Source organism: Oncorhynchus gorbuscha, linkage group LG08, assembly GCF_021184085.1.
Source record: "Oncorhynchus gorbuscha isolate QuinsamMale2020 ecotype Even-year linkage group LG08, OgorEven_v1.0, whole genome shotgun sequence".
NCBI classification, from domain to species: domain Eukaryota; kingdom Metazoa; phylum Chordata; class Actinopteri; order Salmoniformes; family Salmonidae; genus Oncorhynchus; species Oncorhynchus gorbuscha.
In genome coordinates this window covers 58,299,594-58,325,307 of record NC_060180.1, presented here as the reverse complement: position 1 = coordinate 58,325,307, position 25,714 = coordinate 58,299,594, and the positions used below count along the sequence as shown (strand labels likewise).

The window sequence follows — 25,714 nt, the reverse complement described above, 5'->3', positions numbered from 1 at the left end:
TACCCGTTTCCTCCAGCATCTTCACAAAGGTCCTTTGCTGTTGTTCTGGGATTGATTTACACTTTTCGCACCAAAGTATGTTCATCTCTAGGAGAGAACGCGTCTCCTTCCTGAGCGGTATGACAGCTGTTTTATACTTGCGTATACTTGCGTACTATTGTTTGTACAGATGAAAGTGGTACCTTCAGGCAATTGGAAATTGCTCCCAAGGATTAACCAGACTTGTCGAGGTCTACAAATTTTTTCTCAGGTCTTGGCTGATTTCCCCATGATGTCAAGCAAAGAGGCACTGAGTTTGAAGGTAGGTTGCAGATACATCTCCAATTGACTCAAATGATGTAATTTAGCCCATCAGAAGCTTCTAAAGCCATGACATCATTTTTTGAATTTTCCAAGCTGTTTAAAGGCAGTCAACTTAGTGTATGTAAACTTCTGACCCACTGGAATTGTGATAACAGTGAATTATAAGTGAAATAATCTGTCTGTAAACAATTGTTGGAAAAATTACTTGTGTCATGCACAAAGTAGATGTCCTAACAGACTTTCCAAAACTATAGTTTGTTAACAAGACATTTGTGGAGTGGTTGAAAAATGAGTTTTAATGACTCCAACCTAAGCGTATGTAAACTTCCAACTGCAACTGTATATAAATATCATTTATTTGGTGTTCATGTGGGAGACTCCTCAAACATATGGAAGAAGGTACACTGGTCAGATGAGACTAAAATTGAGCTTTTTGGCCATCAAGGAAAACACTTTGTCTGGCGCAAACCCAACACCTCTCATCACTCTCGGGAACACCATCCCCACAGTGAAGCATGGTGGTGGCAGCATCATGCTGTGGTGATGTTTTTCCATCGGCAGGGACTGGGAAACTGGTCAAAATTGAAGGAATGATGGATGGCGCTAAATACAGGGATATTTTTGAGGGAAACATGTTTCAGTCTTCCATAGATTTGAGACTGGGACGGAGGTTCACCTTCCACCATGACAATGACCCTAAGCATACTGCTAAAGCAACACTCGAGTGGTTTAAGGGGAAACATTTAAATGTCTTGGAATGGTCAAGGCAAAGCCCAGACCTCAATCCAATTGAGAATCTGCGGTATGACAAAGATTGCTGTACACCAACGGAACCCATCCAACTTGAAGGAGCTGGAGCAGTTTTGCCTTTGAAGAATGGGCAAAAATCCCAGTGGCTAGATGTGTCAAGCTTATAGAGACATACCCCAAGAGACTTGCAGCTGTAATTGCTGCAAAAGATGACTCTACAAATTATTGACTTTGGGGGGGTGAATAGATATGCATGGTCAAATTCTGATTTTGTGTTTCACAATAAAAAATATTTTACATCTTCAAAGTGGTAGTGGATTTTAATTCCAGGTTGTAAGGCAACAAAATAGGAAAAATTCCAAGGGGGATGAATACTTACGCAAGCCACTGTATGTTGGCTCAATCGAATTTAAAATGTCAAAGGCGCCTTTTTGGAGATCTACCGCTGATCGGATTGAATCCCATTCTATGGTAAGGCCAACAATATGAGAAAGTATGTTTGAAAAGATCTGAAATTGAGTTTACTTTTATTGCACAGTGAACATTGTTCTACTGATCAAAAAAAGTACTTTCTTAGTTCCAGAAAAAAAAAACATCTGTCTTACCCTGTAAACATTTCCCAGGTTTCATTGAGTATACTGTCTGAGTCCCAAAATGCATTACTTTTGCCCAGGGCCCATAGTTACAGAGTTATCCCCCGATGGACATAAAAACGAATACTCCACTACATGAACTTGTTGATACATTTATTTCTCCATGTTAGCACATAGAATATATGTATATACATATTGCTAGCTAAAGCGTAAAACAAAATGCCGGGAGTATAAAAAATGTTAAGCCACTATTAATAGTGTGCATATGGACAGGGTAAAAGTTGACCAGGTCAAAGAATCCTATAGATGTTTTCATGGGTGAGAGAGTAAACTTTATTTATTTTCCTCACCAAAGTTAGTGTTTACTCAATTAAATGGTGAGAAAATTTGCTAGACTGCAATTTCAGAGGAAAAGGAAATATCATTGTCATATTGCATCATTTTCAGGAAGTGCAACTGTCTTTTAACATGAAAAAAGGACTGTAATACACACATCTTACTCATGCAAGTTACCAGAAATACTTTACACAAATTGGAATGACATCAAAATATTTCCACATAGGGAAAAACAAATCACAAAGGAGCATCAAACAGGGATGGACAAATATAAAATACATACTGTAGTAGAAGCCGAGAGAATTCACAAATTGGATCTAACCCCTATGTAACACTTTCCAAAGCGCAGACAAAGAAGTGTTTGTAACAAGTGGTTGAGGTCTGGACAGTCCGTCACTTCAGTAATAGATAGACAATTGGCCATATGTGAGGGGACAACTGCAGGGTTCTGCTGGTTTTCAAGTTAACATATTTATAGATAGCTTAATTCCACAATTACATTAGTCCTCTCTCTTAGCCTTTCAAATAGAGGGCAGCGCGCAGGTGGGGAACTGGAGGTACAAACCTCAGAAATGTAAATAACTTCCATTAGACTGTACCATCAGTGTGTGTAGTTTATAATCTCATGAGAATTACATGGTGTAAGAGAACAAGTTTATTTACATGTAGTGCAACCATGACAAACAGAATATGATTTTGTTAAGAACGCCATGAGAGATTGAGAGAGAAAGAGAGATTGTGGCATTCGTGCAGGACATGCATGATTCTGTTCATGGTCTCCTGAGGGAGTGCATCAGTATTAAACTGAGAACATAATTCAAACATGTCCCAAATCAAGCAGTTTGTTAATTACTTTTAAACATTACGCTGCTTCTCTGATTGAAAAATAACAAAACGTAGAATATGGTTAAGGAAAGAGAAGAATACATTGAAAAAAATAATGTTCAAAATAAATCATATTGTTCTAACTAATACAAATAATTGTGTTAGTTCTGAAAAGTGATGCACTTGTCAGAGCTAACGGAAAAGAGAGTTGCCATCATTGAAAACTGAGTGTCCAAAACTAGGCAATAAAATGAATGAATGCAGGTGATGACATTTCCTCTGTTCAGTCGGCTCTTCATAACGAAGGAAACAGTCACATGGACTTCCAATATTGTCTGACTTCCCAAGTAGCCTCTTGGTTAGTACTTCTGTTCAAAATCAAATTGGCAATTACATTACCCTTTAAGAAATGATCCAAGACAAGTCAAAAAAAGGATAATAACATTGCACACCATTCAGACTCAAGAGAAAAATAAAAATGACTAAAAGATAACAAGCCTGATCATTCATATTTGCATATATTTTATATTGGTCCATCCGTATTCATTGTCTATGGGAAACCAAAATACTCTGCAAGCTTTTTTCCCTAGTAATAAAAATGTGAAACTATCAAACATGCACATCCCTTTACTCAGAATATGAGGATGGAGTTGAAACAACAGAAACTAACCACCTACTACAGCATATGCAGTGAAGAGTCTCATAACTAGTCACTGAGTATTCGAAAAGTCTACTTACAGTGAACATCACAATAACCATGACACTGATGCCAACCATAAAAATTAAAGGAGGAGGGAAAAAACAGCACTCAAAACAGTTTCTCTGTTAAGATAAGGTTCAACAAAGGTTGTTTTTGGCAATATTACAAGCATTTGGGTTATGAAAAGAAATGAAATGTGCAAACGGTCAAATTAGGAAGGAACCTCTCTAAGATCCAGCTCAGTAAAGATTGCTATATATTCCCCCAAGAAATGTTTTACTTTTTCTTTGATTCATAAAAAGTACAATGTATTCAAAAAGCCAACCCAAAATGTGCATAATAACAAACGGAAGATTTTTGTCAGCTTCTTTATAGCCGACTTCATAACCCTGTTCCCAATGATGTTTTAAGTGACTTGAAGATGATAGATGCATGTAAAAACAATAAACAAGGTGCCGTTCACCAAACTATGTTCATAAAATCCTGCTAAATGTTCATGGGTCATCTACACTTACCGTTTTGCAGTTTCTTTTCCTCGAGTTTTTTTTATAGCATTTTTAAAATATTTTCTGTATGAAAGCAGAGCTTATTAAACATTGCAATAGTACTTACGGTTTAAAATCGACTGTCATATTAATTGTTAAACATGTACAGTAAGAAAAGTGATAAAAAAATTCAGGTAATAAAATGTATTCAGTTAATGCTCATTGGTTATTACAAACTTAAATAACACATTCTCCAACATAGGTCAAATTAGCACAATAAAATAAATCATACCATGCTATGCATTCGAGCCATGGTCTTGATTCGGGAAAAAAATAAACAAATCAATACACTGGGTATATTAAATAATAATGTAATGAAATAAAATGAAGAGACCATTTTTTCAGACGTTGAGCAAAGATTCGGTCCACAAAGTGTTCAGGAAGGCAGGTAGGGGTGTGGTTGGGTGAGTGACAGTGGGACGAGCCAATGGGACGGAGAGCTAGGGGGCGTGGTTGCTCATCTCTTCCTACGGCAGGTGCGTTTGTGGTCGGCGTGCCAGTGCTCCTGTTGACACTTGATGGAGCAGTAGGAGGTGTTCCAGCAGCAGTGGTACATGGCTTCCTCCTCACAGTTATAACACTGGACGACACACACACACACACACACACACACACACACACACACACACACACACACACACACACACACACACACACACACACACACACACACACACACACACACACACACACACACACACACACACACACACACAGTCCCTCCTTAGATTTGGATTTTTTTTAAATTACTATGAGAGTTTGTGAATGCCAATATTACAATAACTGACTTGCTGTTGTTCAGTCATTGTCATATTAAATTGATACATTATATTTTACTATGTTTAGTACTGCTCTAATTATGTACTTTTGGTTATGGAGTTAAGAACCCGAAAAGGTCAAGGATGTGCATAGTTTGGTAGTGGGTTGTGGGGCGAATCTTAGCTATATAGTGGTGTCCTTTGCCCTGCATGTAGCTAACACAATGTAAAAACTTTGCATGTCCAAATATATATGGATTTAGCCCATTAGGTCTCAATGAGTGAGACACTGGTTTGAACAGACAGCTGTGTGTGGTAGAGAACGAGAGAAAGGTCTCACTCACCCACTGCTTCTTCTTGGTGGTGGAGAGTAGCTGCTTGTGCTGGGCCACCATCTTCTTCACCTCCTCCACCAGCTCCTCCTTACACTTCTCCTTCACTGTCTTACACTTTCTCTCCATCTCAGCCTGGGCCACCGACACCGCCTTGCTCACCGCCTGCCTCTTCTCTTCCTCCATCTCAGAACGCAACTGGAGACACACCACAGAGAAGGACCCTCAGCTCAGGAGCATATTCTGAACTTACTGTAGGTGCTTTTGGATCAGGGGTTATTACTGTCATTTTAGTGCAGGTTAAAGTCTTGATACATGTCGTATACTCATGTTTTAGCTGGTTTCTTTTCTTAAAATTCAATAAAACCTTTTCTCAGTGTCAGTCTCTAGATTCCCTCGCCTCTCCTGGTACAACCCCAGCTTCACTCAGACCCCCCGTCTCAGTCCCCCAGTCCCTCACCTACTCCAGGGCCTCTCGAACCCCTCCATCAGTCTCAATCACCCAGTCCCTCACCTACTCCAGGGCCTCTCAAACCCCCCGCCGTTCAGAATCTCCCAGTCCCTCACCTACTCCAGGGCCTCTCAAACCCCCCATCGGTCTCAATCCCCCACCTACTCCAGGCCTCTCGAACCCCCCATCGGTCTCAATTCCCCTGTCCCTCACCTACTCCAGGGCCTCTCGAACCCCCCGTCAGTCTCAATCCCCCAGTCCCTCACCTACTCCAGGGCCTCTCGAACCCCTGTCGGTCTCAATCCCCCAGTCCCTCACCTACTCCAGGGCCTCTCGAACCCCCCGTCGGCCTCAATCCCCCAGTCCCTCACCTACTCCAGGGCCTCTCGAACCCCCATCGGTCTCAATCCCCCACCTACTCCAGGCCTCTCGAACCCCCCATCGGTCTCAATCCCCCACCTACTCCAGGGCCTCTCGAACCCCCTTTCGGTCTCAGTCCCTCACCTTCTCCAGGGCCTCACGAACCACACGCTCAGTCTCCCTCTTGTTGTCGGCCTTCATCATGTCCTTGACGTCGTTGAAGATCTTGGTGTACTTCTCGTGGCACATGTTCTGGCAGGCTCCGTCAGAGGTGGTCTGGGTGCTGCGGTGCAGGCAGCGTGGCGAGGCAGCTGAGGCCTTCTTGGTCTGCGTGGAGACAGACAGCTTCTCTGGCTGGTGGGGCGTCGTCACGGGGATCTCCTGGCTGCTGCTCACAGCCTCTATCTCAGGCTCCGGGTCCTGGGGGTGAGAAATAGAGAAATGGACACACAGACATTAAAACGAACACAATAAAAAAAACACTATAGCAATACAATGGCTGAGGTGACCATACAACAGCAGTGTGTAAGGATACTTACACTGACTTCCTCTTTGGGATCCGGAGCTTGACCGCGACGGCTCTTCTTTGCTTTAGGCTCCTGACTGTCTGTCTGTCGGTCTCGGTCTGCCTGTCTGTCTGCTTTCTGCTGTGGAGAAATTACAGAACTGCAGTATCTAACAGATTTCTAACACCTTTGTTAGATACACTGTTTCTGTCACTACGGCAATGATCAGAGCTAGAGCCATGGCAACACAGATGGTGTAGGGATATGAAGGTTTGTGTTGATCCTCACATTCTCAATCATTAAAATTCAATCAAATACAGGCCCTGTAATATCAATCAGCCACCAGGTGGCGCTGCTAAACATACCTACTAGAGTAGCTGTTCGTGAGCTGTGGGCCTATATGCAAACCGCAGTGTGTGTGTGTGAGAGAGAGAGGCAATTGCAGCGCAGCATACGTACATGTTTGACCTGCTCGTTGGTGTTGCTGGTGGATGAGATGGAGGACTCGGCCTCCTCCGGCCTCTCTGTCAGCCTCTCCTCTCCGTCTCCTCTCCTCTCCTCCAGCCTCTCCACCATCTTGGTCTTCCAGAAGCGGCCTTCCCTCTGGAAACGCTGGGATAGCTCCAGCTCATCACAGGCCTTCTTCCAGCCTGCACTGCGCTTCACCTGCAGCTGTTGCACCGACACTTTGATGTCCTGGATGTTGTCTGCCGGGATCCACGCTCTGGGGATGAGGAGACAACAGTCAGAGCAACCAGGGCCTCCCTCATAGCTCCATAGCCAGGGGATATTACAGCTAGAGATTCTGGAAAAGAAGCGCAAGATGATCAACTATTTTTCTGTATACAGCTCAGTGCCCAGTGTGATGGCTGACCTCTGGTGCTGGTGACCAAAGAAGCGGACGTCCACCTGATTGTCCTCTCTCTGCAGGATTTTGGCTGGCCAGTAGCCAAAGCCCTTCATCTTAGCCCACACCACCTCGTGATTAGGAGTCTGCAACAACAAGCACAAGCAAAGATAATAGATACAATTCAATCAACTTTCTTTGTCCCCTTAAGGCAATTCTATTGGGGCTATATTGGTGCTTCAACAATCAAATCCGCAGGGGCATTGAAGCCAAAACAGTTTCATACTCACACAGGGGTAGCAAAACCAGTTGTCAGGTCGAGCGTTGGACAGGTAGAAACAGTTCTTACATAGCATTAACTCGTTTAACTGGGGAGAGAGAGAGATTAAATTAAGAGAATAGAGAGCAATAAACAGCTTCCATGCCACTCAGACACAACCTCCTAGAATACTGCAATACAAATGTGATTGTGTGCTGAAAATGTGCAGATATTTTTTTACTGTTTACCTCATGGCATGTGTCACTGTAGAGCAACCGTGCTATTTCAGCCTGGTCACTATGCACTGCAGCAAAAACAGGTTTTGTTAATGTTGGGAAAATAACATTCAAGTACATTTAAAAGACTTTGTTCTATCGAACATGCCATCACAAGAATGGCATTTCAACTACATGAAGAGAGCCTTGGTTGTCCAATAACACATTAGACTGGGTCCTACTAAAATTACATTTCTGCAACAACTATACAGTCTTATGTTACAGCTGCAATTAATAATAGGAGGGAAATCTGATAGCAATATGCTCTTCATGTATGTGTCCCAAATGGCACCTTATTACCTACTTTTGACCAGAGCCCTGTGGTCCACTATAAAGAGAATAGGGTGCAATTTGGGAAGCAGACCATGATAAGAGTGGTTGTGAACGCCCCCCCCCACCTCCAAACAAAATGGCGGTATTGTGCACGATCAGCTGGGCATCGGCCTTGAACTCGTCGAAGCTCTTGTATTTCCCCTCGGTGAGGTTCTGCAAAAGAGAGAGAGCGAGAGCACAAAGAGGCCTATTCACACTGGGCAGGACAGAGGGGGCTGTGGTGTGGTTGCAGTACCATAAGAGATCAGAGGAGGGCAGTGCACCACACATCCAGGGCAGACCAAAGACTGTTTTCCAAAGGCCTAGATTGTATTCACTAGACACCAAAAGGAGTGAAACATATATACTAGGAACATCTCCCCAAAAAAACATTGCAAAACGTTTTGATACATTGTGCACTCATGAATACATCCCTGCCAGTGGCAGGGAGCGCTCTGCTGTTTTCCAGCCTATTTGGCAGGCAGGGGTTTGGCCGGCGGAATGCACCAGTGATCACAGTGCAGAGGAGACCTCACTGACCCCCTCGCTGTGAGGAGAGGCAATCTGATAGCCTGTAGCGTCGGCTACACAATCACAGCTTTATACTGGGGCTACATCTGACATGCCCTTACACAGACCCTTACCAAACAACATGGGGCAGAGTGCCAAATAGCACCATATGTACAGTGCATTCGGAAGGTATTCAGACCTCTTAACTTTTTCCAAATTTTGTTACGTTACAGCCTTATTCTAAAACGGATTCAATTACATTTTTTCCTCATCACTCTACACACAATGACAAAGCGAAAACAGGTTTTTAGAAATTTGCACAAATGTACCTTATTTACACATTTATTCAGACCCTTTGCTATGAGACTTGAAATTGAGCTCGGTTGCATCCTGTTTCCATTGATCATCCTTGAGATGTTTGTACAGCTTGATTGGAGTCCACCTGTGGTAAATTAAATTGACATGATTTGTAAAGGCACACACCTGTCTATATAAGGTCCCACATTTGACAGTGCATGTCAGAGCAAAAACCAAGCAATGAGGTTGAAGGAATTGTCCGTAGAGCTCCGAGACAGGAGTGTGTCGAGGCACAGATCTGGGGAAGGGTACCAAAAAATGTCTGCAGCATTAAGGTCCCCAAGAACGGTGGCCTCCATCATTCTTAACTGGAAGAAGTTTGCAATCACCAAGACTCTTCCTAGAGCTGACTGCCTGGCCAAACTGAGCAATTGGGGAGAAGGGCCTTGGTCAGGGACGTGACCAAGAACCCCATGGAGCTCCAGAGTTCCTCTGTAGAGATGGGAGAACCTTCCACAAAGAGAACCATCTCTGCAGCACTCCACCAATCAAGCCTTTATGGTCGAGTGGCCAGATGGAAGCCACTCCAAAGGCACAGTTTGCCAAAAGGCACCACTTGGAGTTTGCCAAAAGGCACCTAAAGGACTCTCAGACCACGAGAAACAAGATTCTCTGATCTGATGAATCCAATATTGAACTCTTTGGCCTGATTGCCAAGCGTGTCATCTGGAGAAAAGCAGGCACCACTCATCACCTGGCCAATACCATCCCTACGGTGAAGCATGGTGGTGGCAGCATCATGCCATGGGGATGTTTTTCAGTTGCAGGGACTGGGAGACCAGTCAGGATCGAGGGGAAGATGAACGGACCAAAGTACAGAGAGATCCTTGATGAAAACCTGCTCCAGAGCGCTCAGGACAACGACCCTAACCACACAGCCAAGACAATGCAGGAGTGGCTTCGGGACAATTCTTTGAATGTCCTTGAGTGGCTCAACCAGAACCCGACCGAACATCTCTGGAGACCTGAAAAAAGCTGTACAGCGCTTGAGAAGCTCTGCAGAGAAGAAGGGGAGAAACTCCCCAAATACAGTTAGGCCAATCTTGTAACATTATACCCAAGAAGACTCGAGGCTGTAATCACTGCCAAAGGTGCGTCAACAAAGTACTGAGTAAAGGGTCTGAATACTTTTGTAAATGTGACATTTCTGGGGGGGGGTTTTGCAAACATTTCTAAAAACCAGTTTTTGCTTTGTCATGATAGGTTATTGTGTGTAGATTGATGAGGAGAAAAACTATTTAATCCATTTTAGAATAAGGCTGTAATGTAACAAAATGTGGAATAAGTCATGGGGTCTGAATACTTTCCGAAGGCACTGTAGTGCATTTGGCCTGGTCAGAAGTAGTGCACCATGAAGGAATAGGGTGCCATTTGAGACAACCGAGGGATCCTTATTGCATTATGAACAACATGAAGAAGATCGGATGGCAGAAGACGTCATTGGACATGGGTTTTTTCCGGACAGTAGCCTACATTCGACATTGGATAAACTAAAGGATTCAACAGTATACAATATATCATGAAAGGTTCAAAGGGCAGGGAATTCAAATCAAAGTTTATTGGTCGCATACACAGTTTGGCAGATGTTATAGCGGGCGCAGCGAAATGCTTATGTTACTAGCTCCTAACAATGCAGTAAAATGTCAAATCAAGCACACAAATAATCAAAACATTTTTTAAATGTCACTCAAGAAACATCGTAACGAATCTAATTAACAACCCAAATAGCAGTGTAAAACGAATCAAAATGCAATTTATACATATATAAACACTGATTCATTTACACTAGATATACTAGGAATGATATGTACAGCAGTAAATATATGAGTGAGCTCTGTCAAGAATCCAGTATAAACATACAAATGCAGTGTGCATAAACAGTGTAACTAAATGTACAGTAGTAGAAATGTGGAGAATACAGGGTTTAAATACAGTGTGAAACGTGAAGTGTCCAGTGGTTTAATTCCTCTATAACATGGAACAGCAGCGTCGGCTGTGTGTGTGTGTGTGTGTGTGTGTGTGTGTGTGTGTGTGTGTGTGTGTGTGTGTGTGTGTGTGTGTGTGTGTGTGTGTGTGTGTGTGTGTGTGTGTGTGTGTGTGTGTGTGTGTGTGTGTGTGTGTGTGTGTGTGTGTGAGTATGAGGTATGTATGTTATTGATAGCTTGTGTGTGTGTGTGTTTTGTGAGAGTGAGTTTCTGCGTCACTTGGTAGGCAGCTAGTGATGGCTGTTCAACAGTCTGATGGCCTGGTGATAGAAGCTGTTTTTTAGTCTCTGTCTTGGCTCGGTCTTCCATAACTAAATAATAGTGTGAAATCCCGAATGCGTCCCAAATGACTCTGGTTAAAAGAAGTGCACTACACAGGGAATATGGTGCCATTTGGGACAGAACCACAGTGTGAAACCCTGTGTTCAGCAGTGTATTAAGGCCACTTAGTTACCTCCTGAATGTTGGTGACGTCCAGCGCGGTGTGGATGAGCCTTCTGTACATCGGGTGTCTAGTGTCTTTGCCTTTCTTGTTCAAGTCCACGGCCTGCAAGCCCGAAAAAAAATAATTTAATATCTCTTTTATGGACGAAAAGGAGTAGGAAGAGGCTGGGGGCTAGAATCAACCCAGGCCTTTGTGGTGGGAGATTTTACTGGCTTTGATTTTAAGTAATATAAAACATGGCAGTGCTCTGATTCAATATGGTGTTTAAGTGCCAAATGGCACTCTATACCCTACATAGTGCACTACTTTTGACCAGAGACCAATGGGAGGGCTGGTCAAAAGTAGTATTAATATAGGGAATATGGTGCCATTTAGGATGGAACCAGTGCCACAGCCTGGCCCTACATACATACGCTGAACACAAAACCAACTGTTCCATGGAACACTCACCCTCTCTTTCATGCGCTGAATGATAAAACGCAGGTATTTGCACATCTCCTGCTTGTTCAGGTTCTTCTTTTTACTACCCTGCAGATTGAGAGAGCAAGACAGCGAGAGAGAGCTCAGCATGACGCTGTAACCAATCCAGCGCTCTATTCAAACCAGCGGTGGGAAAAAAACTGATGAGAGCTGACTGTGTACAATATATTGCATATCATAAATTATCCCAACAATAAAAGGAGGAAAAAGACCGCCTGCAGCACAGTGGAGAGAGAGAAGAGAGTGAGAGCAGACAGGACAAGAGGCAGAGCAGACAGGACAGGAGACAGAAAAGGAGACAGAGCAGACAGGACAGGAGACAGAGCAGACAGGACAGGAGACAGAGCAGACAGGACAGGAGACAGAGCAGACAGGACAGGAGACAGAGCAGACAAGACAGGAGACAGAGCAGACAAGACAGGAGACAGAGCAGACAAGAAGGAGACAGAGCAGACAAGAAGGAGACAGAACAGACAAGACAGGAGACAGAGCAGACAAGAAGGAGCAGACAGAACAGGAGACAGAGCAGACAGAGCAGGAGACAGAGCAGACAAGACAGGAGACAGAGCAGACAGAACAGGAGACAGAGCAGACAGAGCAGGAGACAGAGCAGACAAGACAGGAGACAGAGCAGACAGAACAGGAGACAGAGCAGACAGAACAGGAGACAGAGCAGACAGAACAGGAGACAGAGCAGACAGAACAGGAGACAGAGCAGACAGATCAGGAGACAGAGCAGACAGATCAGGAGACAAAGCAGACAGAGCAGGAGACAGAGCAGACAGAGCAGGAGACAGAGCAGACAGAGCAGGAGACAAAGCAGACAGAACAGGAGACAAAGCAGACAGAGCAGACAGAGCAGGAGACAGAGCAGACGACAAAGCAGACAGAGCAGGAGACAGAGCAGGAGACAGAGCAGGAGACAAAGCAGACAGAGCAGGAGACAGAGCGGACAGAGCAGGAGACAGAGCAGACAGAGCAGGAGACAAAGCAGAAAGAGCAGGAGACAGAGCAGACAAGAAGGAGAGCAGACAGGACAGGAGACAGAGCAGACAGGACAGGAGACAGAGCAGACAGGACAGGAGACAGAGCAGACAAGACAGGAGACAGAGCAGACAAGACAGGAGACAGAGCAGACAAGAAGGAGAGCAGACAGGACAGGAGACAGAGCAGACCGAACAGGAGACAGAGCAGACAAGGAGGAGAGCAGACAGGACAGGAGACAGAACAGGAGACAGAACAGGAGACAGAGCAGACAGTACAGGAGACAGAGCAGACAAGGAGGAGAGCAGACAGGACAGGAGACAGAACAGGAGACAGAACAGGAGACAGAGCAGACAGTACAGGAGACAGAGCAGACAGTACAGGAGACAGAGCAGACAGTACAGGAGACAGAGCAGACAGGACAGGAGACAGAGCAGACAGGACAGGAGACAGAGCAGACAAGACAGGAGACAGAGCAGACAAGAAGGAGAGCAGACAGGACAGGAGACAGAGCAGACAAGAAGGAGAGCAGACAAGACAGGAGACAGAGCAGACAAGAAGGAGAGCAGACAGGACAGGAGACAGAACAGGAGACAGAGCAGACAGTACAGGAGACAGAACAGGAGACAGAGCAGACAGGACAGGAGACAGAGCAGACAAGACAGGAGACAGAGCAGACAAGACAGGAGACAGAGCAGACAAGACAGGAGACAGAGCAGACAAGAAGGAGAGCAGACAGGACAGGAGACAGAACAGGAGACAGAGCGGACAGAACAGGAGACAGAGCAGACAAGAAGGAGAGCAGACAGGAGACAGAGCAGACAAGAAGGAGAGCAGACAGGAGACAGAGCAGACAAGAAGGAGAGCAGACAGGAGACAGAGCAGACAAGAAGGAGAGCAGACAGGAGACAGAGCAGACAAGAAGGAGAGCAGACAGGACAGGAGACAGAGCAGACAGAACAGGAGACCGAGCAGACAAGACAGGAGACAGAGCAGACAAGACAGGAGACAGAGCAGACAAGAAGGAGAGCAGACAGGACAGGAGACAGAACAGGAGACAGAGCGGACAGAACAGGAGACAGAGCAGACAAGAAGGAGAGCAGACAGGAGACAGAGCAGACAAGAAGGAGAGCAGACAGGAGACAGAGCAGACAAGAAGGAGAGCAGACAGGAGACAGAGCAGACAAGAAGGAGAGCAGACAGGAGACAGAGCAGACAAGAAGGAGAGCAGACAGGACAGGAGACAGAGCAGACAGAACAGGAGACCGAGCAGACAAGAACAGGAGACAGAGCAGACAGGACAGGAGACAGAGCAGACAGGACAGGAGAGCAGACAAGAAGGACACATAACAGACAAGACGCAGAAGATAGGACAGGTCACAGGGATGGTACTGGTCCCATGAAAATAATAATATTTATCTAATAAGTGAAAAACAGCATGATCAAGTATGGGTCTAGATAATACATTTGAGTAATTTGATAAAAGGTACTATATAGCTTACACCCAGACATAGGCTAGACAGCACCAGCAGACTAACATGGAATACCTACCCTGCACACCACACACTGCCAGTTGGATCCGCTGTCCCGGGGCTTGTACTCGTCAGACAGGCATTTGAGGTGATAGACACGGAAGCAGTTGTCACACACCAGCACGTCTCCGGGCAGGTGGCACTCAAAGCAATACCAGTCGTGGCTCTCTGCCTCCCATTCCTGAAACATACGGAGCACAGTCATCGGTGCCCCCCCTCCGCACCGACCTGACGGCTGGGCTGCTGGAGACTAGTCTACACCCCCAGCCAGGGGGCCACTCCTGCACCCACTTCACCAGCTGTTCCACAACACACATCACAGTTCTTTGATCTATGCATATTTATCTTATATCCAGGTCGCCCTTGGAAAAGAGGTCTTCTGACCTCAATTGGACTTCCTGTATAAATAAATGTTAAATAAAAACTATTCAAAATCACAATCCAGTTTTTACTGGTAGCCTATACAAACATTATCTCACAACAACAGTTATTGAATGTTTAGTTAGTGAATTCTGACTGACCTCCTCCTGCGGCTCGCTCTCCGTCTGCAATTAAACACCCCCATCATTGATTAATTAACTAGCAAATAAACAGTGTGTGTACAGTGGATTGTGTAGCATAACCCCTGTGCAAGCCAATTATTTAAAGGGCAATCTCTTAAATAAACCTCTTGGGAAGGAAGGATGAGAGTATACAGGCCTAAGGCTGATGTTTGACCATTGCGGAAACGCTTGCTTACTGGAATGTAATTATTAGCACACATATCTAAGATATTTCAGATCAACTAAAGTTCCCCGTCTGTGTTCTGAGGCTAGATGAAGTATGCCTCCCAAATGGCACCCTATTCCCTATATAGTGCCCATCTTTTGACAAGAGCCCTGGTGGGCTGTGGTCTAAAGTAGTGCACTATAAAGGGAATAGGGTGCCATTTAGGAAGCAACCAAAGTTCATATTAATCCCTGATGTGGCCGTGCATGCATGAAAGGCTGATGGAAGCTAGGGAAGGGTGGGGGAAATTCCTGCCAACCTGAACCTGCTGCTCAAAGCATTACTCATGATTTACTATAGTCTAGTTACAGGTTTCACTAAGACGCATAGAGCTAGAAACCATCTGCCTGCCTGGGATTCAAACCAACAACCTCCTCATAGTCTGGAGTGGTAAAGGAAGTGAATAAGGACTTATTATTGCAACTAGCCTACACCTTCCCACACAAACCCTTTCTTTCAGATCAAGGAATAAAAACATCCTAGTTGAGGTGGTTAACTCAGGACAACCTAACCTACGACACTCCATCAGTGCAGAATCCTTGTGTCCTTCCCTCCAACTCTATCCAGCCTCTGTTGCACATGCTCTGTTTAAACCTAGTGAGCTGGAGAGCACTCCATCACAGGGGAGCAGAGAGGAGGAGCCCAAACTAACACACAGAGCCATAAATAGTCATAAAGGACAAAAGGACAGTGCATAGACGCAGCAGTGCCACTGCCAGCCTAGAGGGAGAGCCTGATGTAAAGCAAGCTCTGCCAGAGGCAAATCATTTTTATTTTGGCCTCACCGCACCAAGGCCTCCACAAGGTCCCTCCATATCTTTTCCTGTCAAGGGCTATTTTGGATGGCTCTTTCCAGTTGAGACCTAGTCTGTTGGTGGTGTTCAGCCCTGCTAGATGCGCCTGGCCCAGTCCCACTGCACAGTCACGTGTAGAAGGGTACTTCACGGTCCATGCCGTGTCCCTGTCCTATTGTATTCTGAATGAAAAGGTGAGGCCTATGGGGAAGCACTGTCTGATGATGCTTCCTACAGTGTAACATTGCCTACCTCACTTGGGAGTGTTAAATATCCCCACCACACTGGCATGATGTTACAGTGTGGTGGTTATTGCAGAGATTAAATCAAGTGAAGGACATCCAACATCCTCAAGTAAGAAAACAAAAGGCTGTTGCACATGTATAATAACACAAGGGAGAGTTGTAAACAAATTATACAAATATATCATACATTATTAACCAAAGCAATTATATCTATTTTGTAGAATTTTTATAATTGACCCCCCAAAACAGCAGAGGGTGAACTTTTAGGGGGGAGAATGAGCCTTGTCTAAAACGGTCAACAAAAGCAGAGGGGTTGTGAGGGGAGGTGCTAGCTAGTACCCGTAGGGCCGACCCAGTTTGGCTCATGCCGTCTCCCAACCCCAATAACACTGTCAAGAGTCTCAAGCTGGGACACGCCAGGCAGAGAGAAAGCAGGCTGAGCAGAGATGTGCCTGGAAGCACAGGTCCATCTATTACATAAGCCAGCCCGGTGATCCATCTGAAATAGCACCCTATTCCTTACATAGTGCACTACCTTTTACCAGAACCTTATGAGCCCGGGTCAAAAGGAGTGAACTATATAGGGAATAGGGTGACATTATGCAGGCACCAGCACTCTGCACTGCAGCAGGCTAGCTGAGCCAACCTCCCTATAGACACACCACATACCCATTCCTCTCAGGAGAGCTGTAGAGATCATTACAAATACAGGCCACACTGCCCTCCCTGCATTCACAATACATAACCATGAAGCTACTAGCTAAGGCCAGACATGAAGACACTGTATGTGTCCCAAATGGCACCCTATTCCATATATAAAATTGCACTACTTTTGACCAGAGTGCTATGGGCCCTTGTCGTGCTTTAACTAGGGGAAAGGGTGCTATTTGGCCTTCCCCACTGAGCTTCACCTGAAACACATCCATCAACAAGCCATTCTGCCACTCTCTTCTGATTAACTGAACAAACCAGAGATAAGATGCACTGTTCAGGATATGGAATATCATAAACAAGAAGAGTCTAGATAATAATAATGGGCGTGCCTGGATTAAATCCACTCTGACTTGGGTCCATTATCTATTTACTTTGGAACGTATTTATCAAGGGTTGATCCTCTAACATGCTGACCAAACCGGCCATGTTGCGTGAGCTAGTGTTGCAAGATAAATTTACACAAAACATGTTATTAAATCATTTCTTCCAAACTGCTTGGGCGCGTCTGCATAACCAGGTGCTAAAATAGAATTTGGTTCTATTTTAGGCGCTTGACACGCTTCAAGTCCCACCGCTCTCATCTACTCATTCGTTTTTACGAGCATATACCCACGTGGATGATTGAAATACTGTATGAACGAGGTCCACACTCCAGTCCAGTTGGTGGCGGTAAATCCACCTTAAATTTGGTTGCCAACCGCCATCTAAAATCTGAACAAGATTTTTTTTAAATTGACCAATAACGAACTAGGTTTCTCCTTTTCATCTGTGGATTAATTATCGGGAGTAGAGAACACACAATTTTGTAACACTCAAAATGGGTCAGAATTCTACAAAGATCCAGCAACAACAAAAAAGGACCATATGAATTTCCGTTAAAATAACAACCCAAAGTCTCCCAAGACAAATTAGCTAGCAACAGCAAGCTACCTAAATGGCCATGAATGTTTCATTTGTGTTTTGATCTGTCCCCAAATGAATATAGTTAGTTTTGGTATTTTAACCTGCGCGTCATGAACACATCTGGTGTGGATAGACAAAACCAGCATGCGTACACAGACACACGCGCGGTGCCGGTTTGGTCAGCATGTATGTTTATGATCAACGGTGAGGAATATGAACAAATACTGCTGCTGTTGCGGAAGAAAGAAACATTCTTGCGTCTAAAATTGCACCCTATGGGAACGGGTCAAAAGTAGTGCACTATATAGGGAATAGGGTGCCATTTGGGATGCAAGCCCTGGTCACTTCCAAGGACACAAACATGACAGTTGGATTGAATCCAGGCACTTGAGACAACGGAACTTCATAATGTACTGTAATTACGTCGACATTCTTCAGATACACAATACATCAGCGATGCTGACCTATGAAATCAGCCAGCTAACATTTCTAAGGACAGTCAGGCATAAATAGGTTGTATCCCAAAGGCCCCTATTCTCTATAGTGCACTACTTTTGACCAGGGAATCCCATAGGCAATGGTCAAAAGTAGTGCACAACATAGGGAATATGAGTCCATTTGGGATAGTATAGACAACACACCACCCTGTTCATCAAACCAAAGTCATGCTGGAGTCACAGAGATCATAACACACAGAGGAATGAAGGTACACACCCCTCTCTGAGGAGTTACTACTGCTACCACCATCAGCAAAACTACATCTACTACACACATCATATATGCTTGCTACAAACCTGCGGCTATGCTGGCGTTGCTGGTCATTTCACGCAAAAGACATGACATTGAAATGTGCTACTATGATTCTGAAACTTTTTCTTCAGAGACTCTCTCTTTGGAGAATTGTTTTGAAGTATGTGTGAAACAAAGCCATGAAGGCAACAGCTTTCACTGTATGGAACCCTGGCCATGTTTATTCATTTTTTTTAGCTGTTTTTAAAGCAACGTTACATGTGTAGATAAGTAGCGAGCAAATATTTAAAGGAAGTGACTGATCCATTCCGCAAGAAATTGGGCCACCGAGACACAGCGCTACAATGGGCTTTCTGGAAGCTTTTCACATGGAATATCAGCATCTCTCGTGTTAAAACTACTGGCTATGACGTAAATGGTTAACCATTACAACTGAAAATACTTTTTAAATCATTTTTTTTTTAAACAGATAATTCAATTAGTCTTTTATTGTCTGATTTTATGTTAAAGAGTATGCAGCTCTAAAAAGATTCCATCAAATCCCAGATTGCGCTGCAGAAGTGGCAGAAGTGATTTGAAGCGGTATGATGTTAGTAAAAATAAAGTTGAGATTGAAAAAAAAAATAGAAAACAACGATGCACCCTTACCTTGCTTCCTTCGGCCTTCGGCTCCTGTGTGATTGCAAGTGATCCAGAAAGCAGTGTTTAAAGTCCTGCTGCTCTAGTCAATTGAGTTCTCTTTGAGTAGTGCTAAATTTGACTGTACTGTGTGGGGCCAGTGTGTTTGGTGCATAGCAGAGCTACAGTACTAAAGGAATGTGTGCATGGTCATCATACCTACGACTTTAACTAGTCAGCCTCACATACAAATTGGTAAGGGAGCAGCATGACTTGAATCACCAGGTCGTTATAATCAATGCTGAATTCAGTGCTATAGTTCACAGCACCTCTGAATGACTGATGTATTACTAAGTTGTCTAGCATAGCAGATATACAAACAACTCTTTACAAATAAAAGACGTAAAAACATTGAATAAAAGGGAGAATTCCTTGAACTAAGTACATTTTCTTCTGAACCATAGAGGTGTTGCTGAGGGAGATAGGAGAAATAGGTGTTGATGATGAAGAAACCAGCAAGGACTGCTGGTGTTTGGGTTATCACTACTTGGTAAAACCCCTCTCTTACCTGCTCGTCTCCAGGCAGCCAGTAGCCCTCCTGCTCAATGCCGGCCTTGGAGCCCTTACAGCCCACAGTGAGAGTCTCCACCACCAGGCCATCCTTCACTGCCAGACTCAGCTGCCTGGCTGTCTCTTTGGGGTGCATGCCAAACACACGGCTCAGGTACCTGCATAGGCACAACACACCAACATCACTGCCTCTGCCTGCATTCTCTAACAACTCAACCAAGGATAAACCCATTCACCTCAGAAGGAGCTGCCAAATATGCAATTCACAAGGAAATGGGCAAGAATAGAACAAAACAGAAGCAGACAAGAGTGCCAAAGACATCCAATTTTAAATCTTGAAGTAGGGCCTAGCCCCCAGAAAAATATTGCTACCTACATTGGAACCACCACATCACAGTGCAACCCATTACATGGACTAGTTGGGACAAAAGCACTAATGACTGTGCTGCCAACCGTTTTATGTTCTGCAGACAGACAGACTAAGCCTTTCCACATCCAATGTAAAGAGATAACACAACCTCCCCTTCTGTACCAACTGCCTTCATTTTAATATTAAACTCTATTTTCCTGGACTCTCAATGTCACCACCTCATCCATTCAAATACAAAATGTATTTTAAGACATTAAGACAGTTCAGCAGTGCCTGCCATTGAATTTCATCGCTTTATCTCCATGACAACACCACTCTGTGTCATTCATTCTGCTCGTGGACAACTTCCAAGGCTCTCTGTTTGCCAGAGGACTCCAATTAGCCATATTCCTATTCCATTAACTGAAAATAAGGACTTATCACACATAAGTTTCAGCATGAATTAATTTAGATTAGACTGTAAGAATATTACACGATAATCATAAAACAATATAATAGGACCTAAATCAGTCTAAATAAATAAAAAATATTCATATAGGTGCTACAATGGAAGCTGCAATATAGCTTGGTTGAAATCATTTATGGTCTGAATGGCATTAAGCAAAAGGAATTTAATGTCAAGTATTGAACGATGAAACCATTTCACCTATTGATCAAGCATGACCCTGAAAGCAGTGGCTAAGACCCACCACCATTCATCCATCAATCCAAACTCAGTATGTATTGAAAGTGAATATGCATAGAAGGTGCATCACAAATGTAAACAACTGGAGACACCTTATCATTTAGTCTACAAAACGGCCTGGTGTCTCCACTAATATTTAAGACAATTTTGGGGGGCATTGGTGACGTCTCCACTTTCTAAGTGTCTTGGAATATAACTAGAATGAGTGGAATACTTACTTTGAGATCCTGTCCATGTTGGCAATTTGTTTCTGGTTGCGGATGACCTCAATGGCAGCCCACACGTACTGGACCACCTTCGGATCCGCCTGCCTCTTCTTCACCACACGCGACATGATCTCTTTATTCATGACACCTGCAAGGAATGGGAGATAAGTAATGTTTCATACCATTAGGCTACTTCTAGAAACACTGCGGAACATACTTGGAATGCGTCAATTTCAAATCAGGAAATGAACAGCGAAAGTTGTTTTTCTTCCCCCTCTCAGCTCAAGTGAAGAAATCCTCATCAAGACACACCACCCAGAGGGCATGGGTAAACCACACCTCCAGCCTAGCCTGGTGGAACCATCCTGATCGCTATGTTCACCATTCTATTTCACTGACGTCAACAGAACGGTGAACGCAGCGATCAGGATGGTTCCATCAGGCTACCTTTAGCCATCTTCCTAGCTTAAACAGCCAGGATAAGAGACAACAAGAATCTGCTGGTTCCAAAGCCTTCCAGGACCAGGATTTGTCAACCCAATCAAGACAACAAAAACGATGTCTATTCCCATGTCAGAAAGACCTCAGAAACGTGCTTTGACTGGCCTAATAGATGTCCATGACACAACATAGCTCCAATGACCATGCGAGTGACACATGGGGCTTCCCATGGTCAGCAGGTAGCCTATCGGTTAAGAGCGTTGGCCCAGTAACCAATAATTTGCTGGTTAGACACCCCGAGCCAACTAGGTGAAAAATCTGCTGCCTTGCCCTTGAGAAAGGCACTTAACCCCAATTGCTCCTGTAAGTAGGTATGGATAAGAGTGTCTGCTAAATGTAATCCTAAAATACACTATTATGTATGGCCAAGTCTAGTTCTATTGGGCTTTGTTTATCATTCCCTTAAACACTGCAATGTAACAGGAATCAGCACTTACGGAGCTGTAGTAGAAATGGCCAACATCTAGATTCCAGGCCAGGGGTAGGCAACCCTAGTCCTGGAGTGCCGCAGGAACAGGGTTGCCTACCATATTCTAGGCTATTCAGTGGAAGAAAAACAGAATAACCCCCCCCCCCCAAAAAATAACAATGTTATTGCAAAAGAAATGAAGAAAGCTGTACCATTTCACAGAACTATCATAGAACAAGTCTACTGTGAGGGAATACAATATTACTCAAGAGATTTTAAGGAAAGGAACAATAGCAGTTTTCCTCATCCTGTTATTAATAAATAACCTTATTTTAACTAGGCAAGTCAGTTAAGAACAAATTCTTATTTACAATGACGGCCTACCGGGGAACAGTGGGTTAACTGCCTTGTTCAGGGCAGAACGACTGGCTCAACGCTCTAACCACTAGGCTACCTGCCGTCCTGTTAACTATGTTTCAAATCCAATTTTGCACATTACTCTTCTTAAAAGATGCCCTCCAGCATTTTTGTTTTTACTTTGAAATGTAAAATGTCAATTTAAAAAACTTCTGTTCCAAGCTAACCATATGCTAATGTTAGTCCACAGACTTCACAAACAGAATGCGAATCCATACATTTTTTAGTTCAACTAACATTTAAAGACCAAAGGACAAAATTATGTGTACGGTTTACTGACTGTTCACACCAGTTCACTGAACATTTTGACACCTCATTGGGCCAGACAGGAGGAAATAGCCTAAATAGATATCATGTAGCCACTTCATATTTCGCTTCAATTCACCATAGTCAAATTAAAAAGCATGTGATATTGAAATGTGAGACAAATTTCACAAATTAAGGCCCAGCACATCCACTGCTTACAATAACCATGTCATCTTGTACGTGAAGCATACATACATATTGAGTTTACATTTTTATATATATATATTTTTAAGTGATTTAAGCAAGCGAATCACTTCTCTAAAAATGTAGGCATTCTTGTTAAAAACCTATAGCAATCATAGTTCAACACTTAATCTAACCAAGAGATTTTAGCCTATTGGAGGCTCAGAGGCATAGTTCAGCTATAATCCAAGGGGAAGTTGAAGGAAGAGGAAGCGAGACATCCCACATGCACATTTTTTAATGGTTCATATAGAGTCAATAAACTAAGCAGACCAGATCAACCTGCTATTGCATTGGTGCCTATGGGAGAGACACACCGTTAAGACTGGAACTGACTATTTTTTTCAATGGTGTAAACGGCCTTAGGAAGACATCTTCATTTATCCACCACCTAATGGTTGAGTATATCTTTACAGGAAGCTTGAGAACATTATGTTTCCTATAATCACACCTTTAAAAAAACATTTTAAAATATTTTTTTAGAAAACAAAGAGGAGCATCTGTTAAACATTTATAAAAAAAAATAAAAAAAATAAAATGTGTACGCCTTAGCAAGACAGTACAATATCTCAATTTCAGGCCTATACCACTCCCGCAGTAGGCTTATCTTGGGGCAAACATTTCACAAAAAGAAAATCACATTTCCTTGCAAACCCGAGGATTGACGACAGACTCTAAATCACTGCAATATCATGTCTCTTCCCATGTCTGACTTGCAGCCTGCTGACAGAAGGTGAATAAGAACTGAGAGGAGTAGAGGTGACAGTGAGCGATGTGATATCCCATGCAATGCAAACCAGAGTAGGTGTTAATAAGAGTCACCAGTGCCTACTTTGTGCTCCAACTCCACATCCGCTGCCACCTTACAAAGGCAGCTGCCCAAATTCTACCATATTCCCCATATTTATTTATCTACCCATTACTTTACCAGGTAAGTTGACTGAGAACACATTCTCATTTGCAGCAACGACCTGGGGAATAGTTACAGGGGAGAGGAGGGGGGTGAATGTGCCAATTGTAAACTGGGGATTATTCTGGTTAAAAGTAGATGACTAAATATGGAATAGGGTGCCATTTGGGATGCATCCAGAGGTAACAGCAACCGCTCACAGCTGCTACCTGAACACACCCCCGTCTAGGGACTGACACTATATAATGTCATGACTACAGAGGTTCTACACTCCCCAATCAATTAGGCTGCTAGGTGTCCAGGTGCACAACACTCCCATCATCAAAATCCAGAGCTTATAATCATACAAGGTAGGTCTAGCAGTGGCAATAAGATGAACTTTATTATTTAGAGTCTTTGTTTATCAAATGTAGCTATGAATCATGAATGTTGTCTTCCTCAAGGTCCAGCTGTGACTCTGTTTCCACTTTTACATCACAATCAGTGCTCAACAGAGGCAGACCAATTATATCTACTGTGTAGATAGTATGAGCAAATTAGCCAAACAATCAATCCACTAATACGCGTGTCAAACTCAACATGAATAATAGTATGCGAGACAGACATCCTAAAGGAGAGGTCCTGTGAATGAAAATGCTGATGGGCTAGCTAAAACTTCGTTAATAAATACTATTTTGAAGATGTAAAAAAAAACACACAAAAAACAGCAGGATTAGCTTATTGGATACATGAATGCATGAATGAGCTTTTTCGTGGCTGTGTTTTAATTTTGTCTGACCAACTATTCACACATTGATAGTGTAGTTGGCAGGCGGGTAAATGTGCCTTCTCTTCCCCAGACCAATCCCTGGCCTGATTTCCGGATTAAGTATTCAGCACAGTCCGTGGATATTTCAACAAAGGCGTCCAAGGCCACACGACCAAACTAGCTAACTGGTAGCTCCCACTCCCAGTTTTCTAGCTGGCTAATGTTGTCAGTTTGATAGTTAGCTAGCTCGCTAGTACTAGCTATCTAGTTAACGTTTGGTATGGGCAATCGCCAAAGCGAGTGTCAAAGAAAGCTTGTCAAAACGTTAGTTAGCTAAAAAAAAACTAAATCATGGTTTGTTATAAACTGCTGAAGCTATCAACCTAAAAATGGTTCGACAACATTGTTAGCAAGCTAGCTAACGTTAGTTAGCAGGATCTGGAAAGCAAAGCAGTTCTGTAGCAGCTACCTAGCTATTTAACGTACGCTTTCAAACATGCATTTATTAGCCACGTAGACAAATAAAATATAGTTGTTAGACGGTAACAAAGCAACTACCAAAACGTATACAGAAAATATGAATGTTAGTTAGAATCATTGTTTTCAGAACGCGCCATGTTCACAACAGGTACAGCTACAGTAGATAGCTAGCTGTTAGCTAACCGTAATATGTTAATTTAAGTAATACATTTTATATTAAATAAATGTCCAACTTACCGTCACTACAGTATTAATAATATATGTTACTGTATAAATCCGCAAAGGATTCAATGTAAGATACTTTACATTTGTATTTCCGGGATAGTTTAGACTGTCTGAATTATGGTCAGGTTTACATCCAGCTGGCCTGGCCACACAGCACAGGATTGGGGAGAGGTAAACACAGCGCCAACATTAAAATAGCAGGACAGATTTTTACACAGGAGAACTCTAGTGGTGGAATTACGATTTGACACGTACTCTTTTGTTTTTGTTATTTTTGTGAGCCAACTTTCGAGAGTACATTTATTTTTAGTATTAGAACGGGCATCTGGCCAAATGGTGAAACAAATAAAATATTCACCTGTACAGGTATTTAACCAATTAACATTTTGTCACATTATCAATACTTCTCAATAGATTACATAGCAATTGCAAGTGCTTTATACATTGCAACATATCAGGAAATAATT

At 43.4% G+C, this 25,714-nt stretch overlaps 1 protein-coding gene across 5 annotated transcripts; it reads right to left on the bottom strand.

The window, feature by feature from the left end:
* Nucleotides 1–1,782: 1,782 nt before the first annotated feature.
* On the bottom strand, nucleotides 1,783–25,418 carry LOC124041904 (zinc finger MYND domain-containing protein 11-like). Of its 5 annotated transcripts, none has more exons than XM_046360041.1 (17): nucleotides 25,260–25,418; nucleotides 21,081–21,216; nucleotides 19,806–19,965; nucleotides 19,268–19,291; nucleotides 14,967–14,990; nucleotides 14,465–14,626; nucleotides 11,900–11,977; nucleotides 11,459–11,551; nucleotides 8,239–8,326; nucleotides 7,814–7,869; nucleotides 7,597–7,674; nucleotides 7,334–7,452; nucleotides 6,919–7,183; nucleotides 6,493–6,600; nucleotides 6,098–6,373; nucleotides 5,155–5,340; nucleotides 1,783–4,632 (listed from the first exon to the last, which is right to left on the bottom strand). In XM_046360041.1, the coding sequence occupies exons 2-17, from the start codon at nucleotides 21,209–21,211 to the stop codon at nucleotides 4,510–4,512; spliced, it is 1,971 nt and encodes a 656-aa protein (XP_046215997.1). In that variant the 5' UTR covers nucleotides 21,212–21,216; nucleotides 25,260–25,418; the 3' UTR covers nucleotides 1,783–4,509. The 5 variants fall into 5 exon arrangements, with proteins under 5 accessions (XP_046215997.1, XP_046215998.1, XP_046216000.1 ...); XM_046360042.1 differs by having other exon boundaries at nucleotides 6,493–6,597; XM_046360044.1 differs by lacking the exon at nucleotides 14,967–14,990.
* Nucleotides 25,419–25,714: the final 296 nt, after the last annotated feature.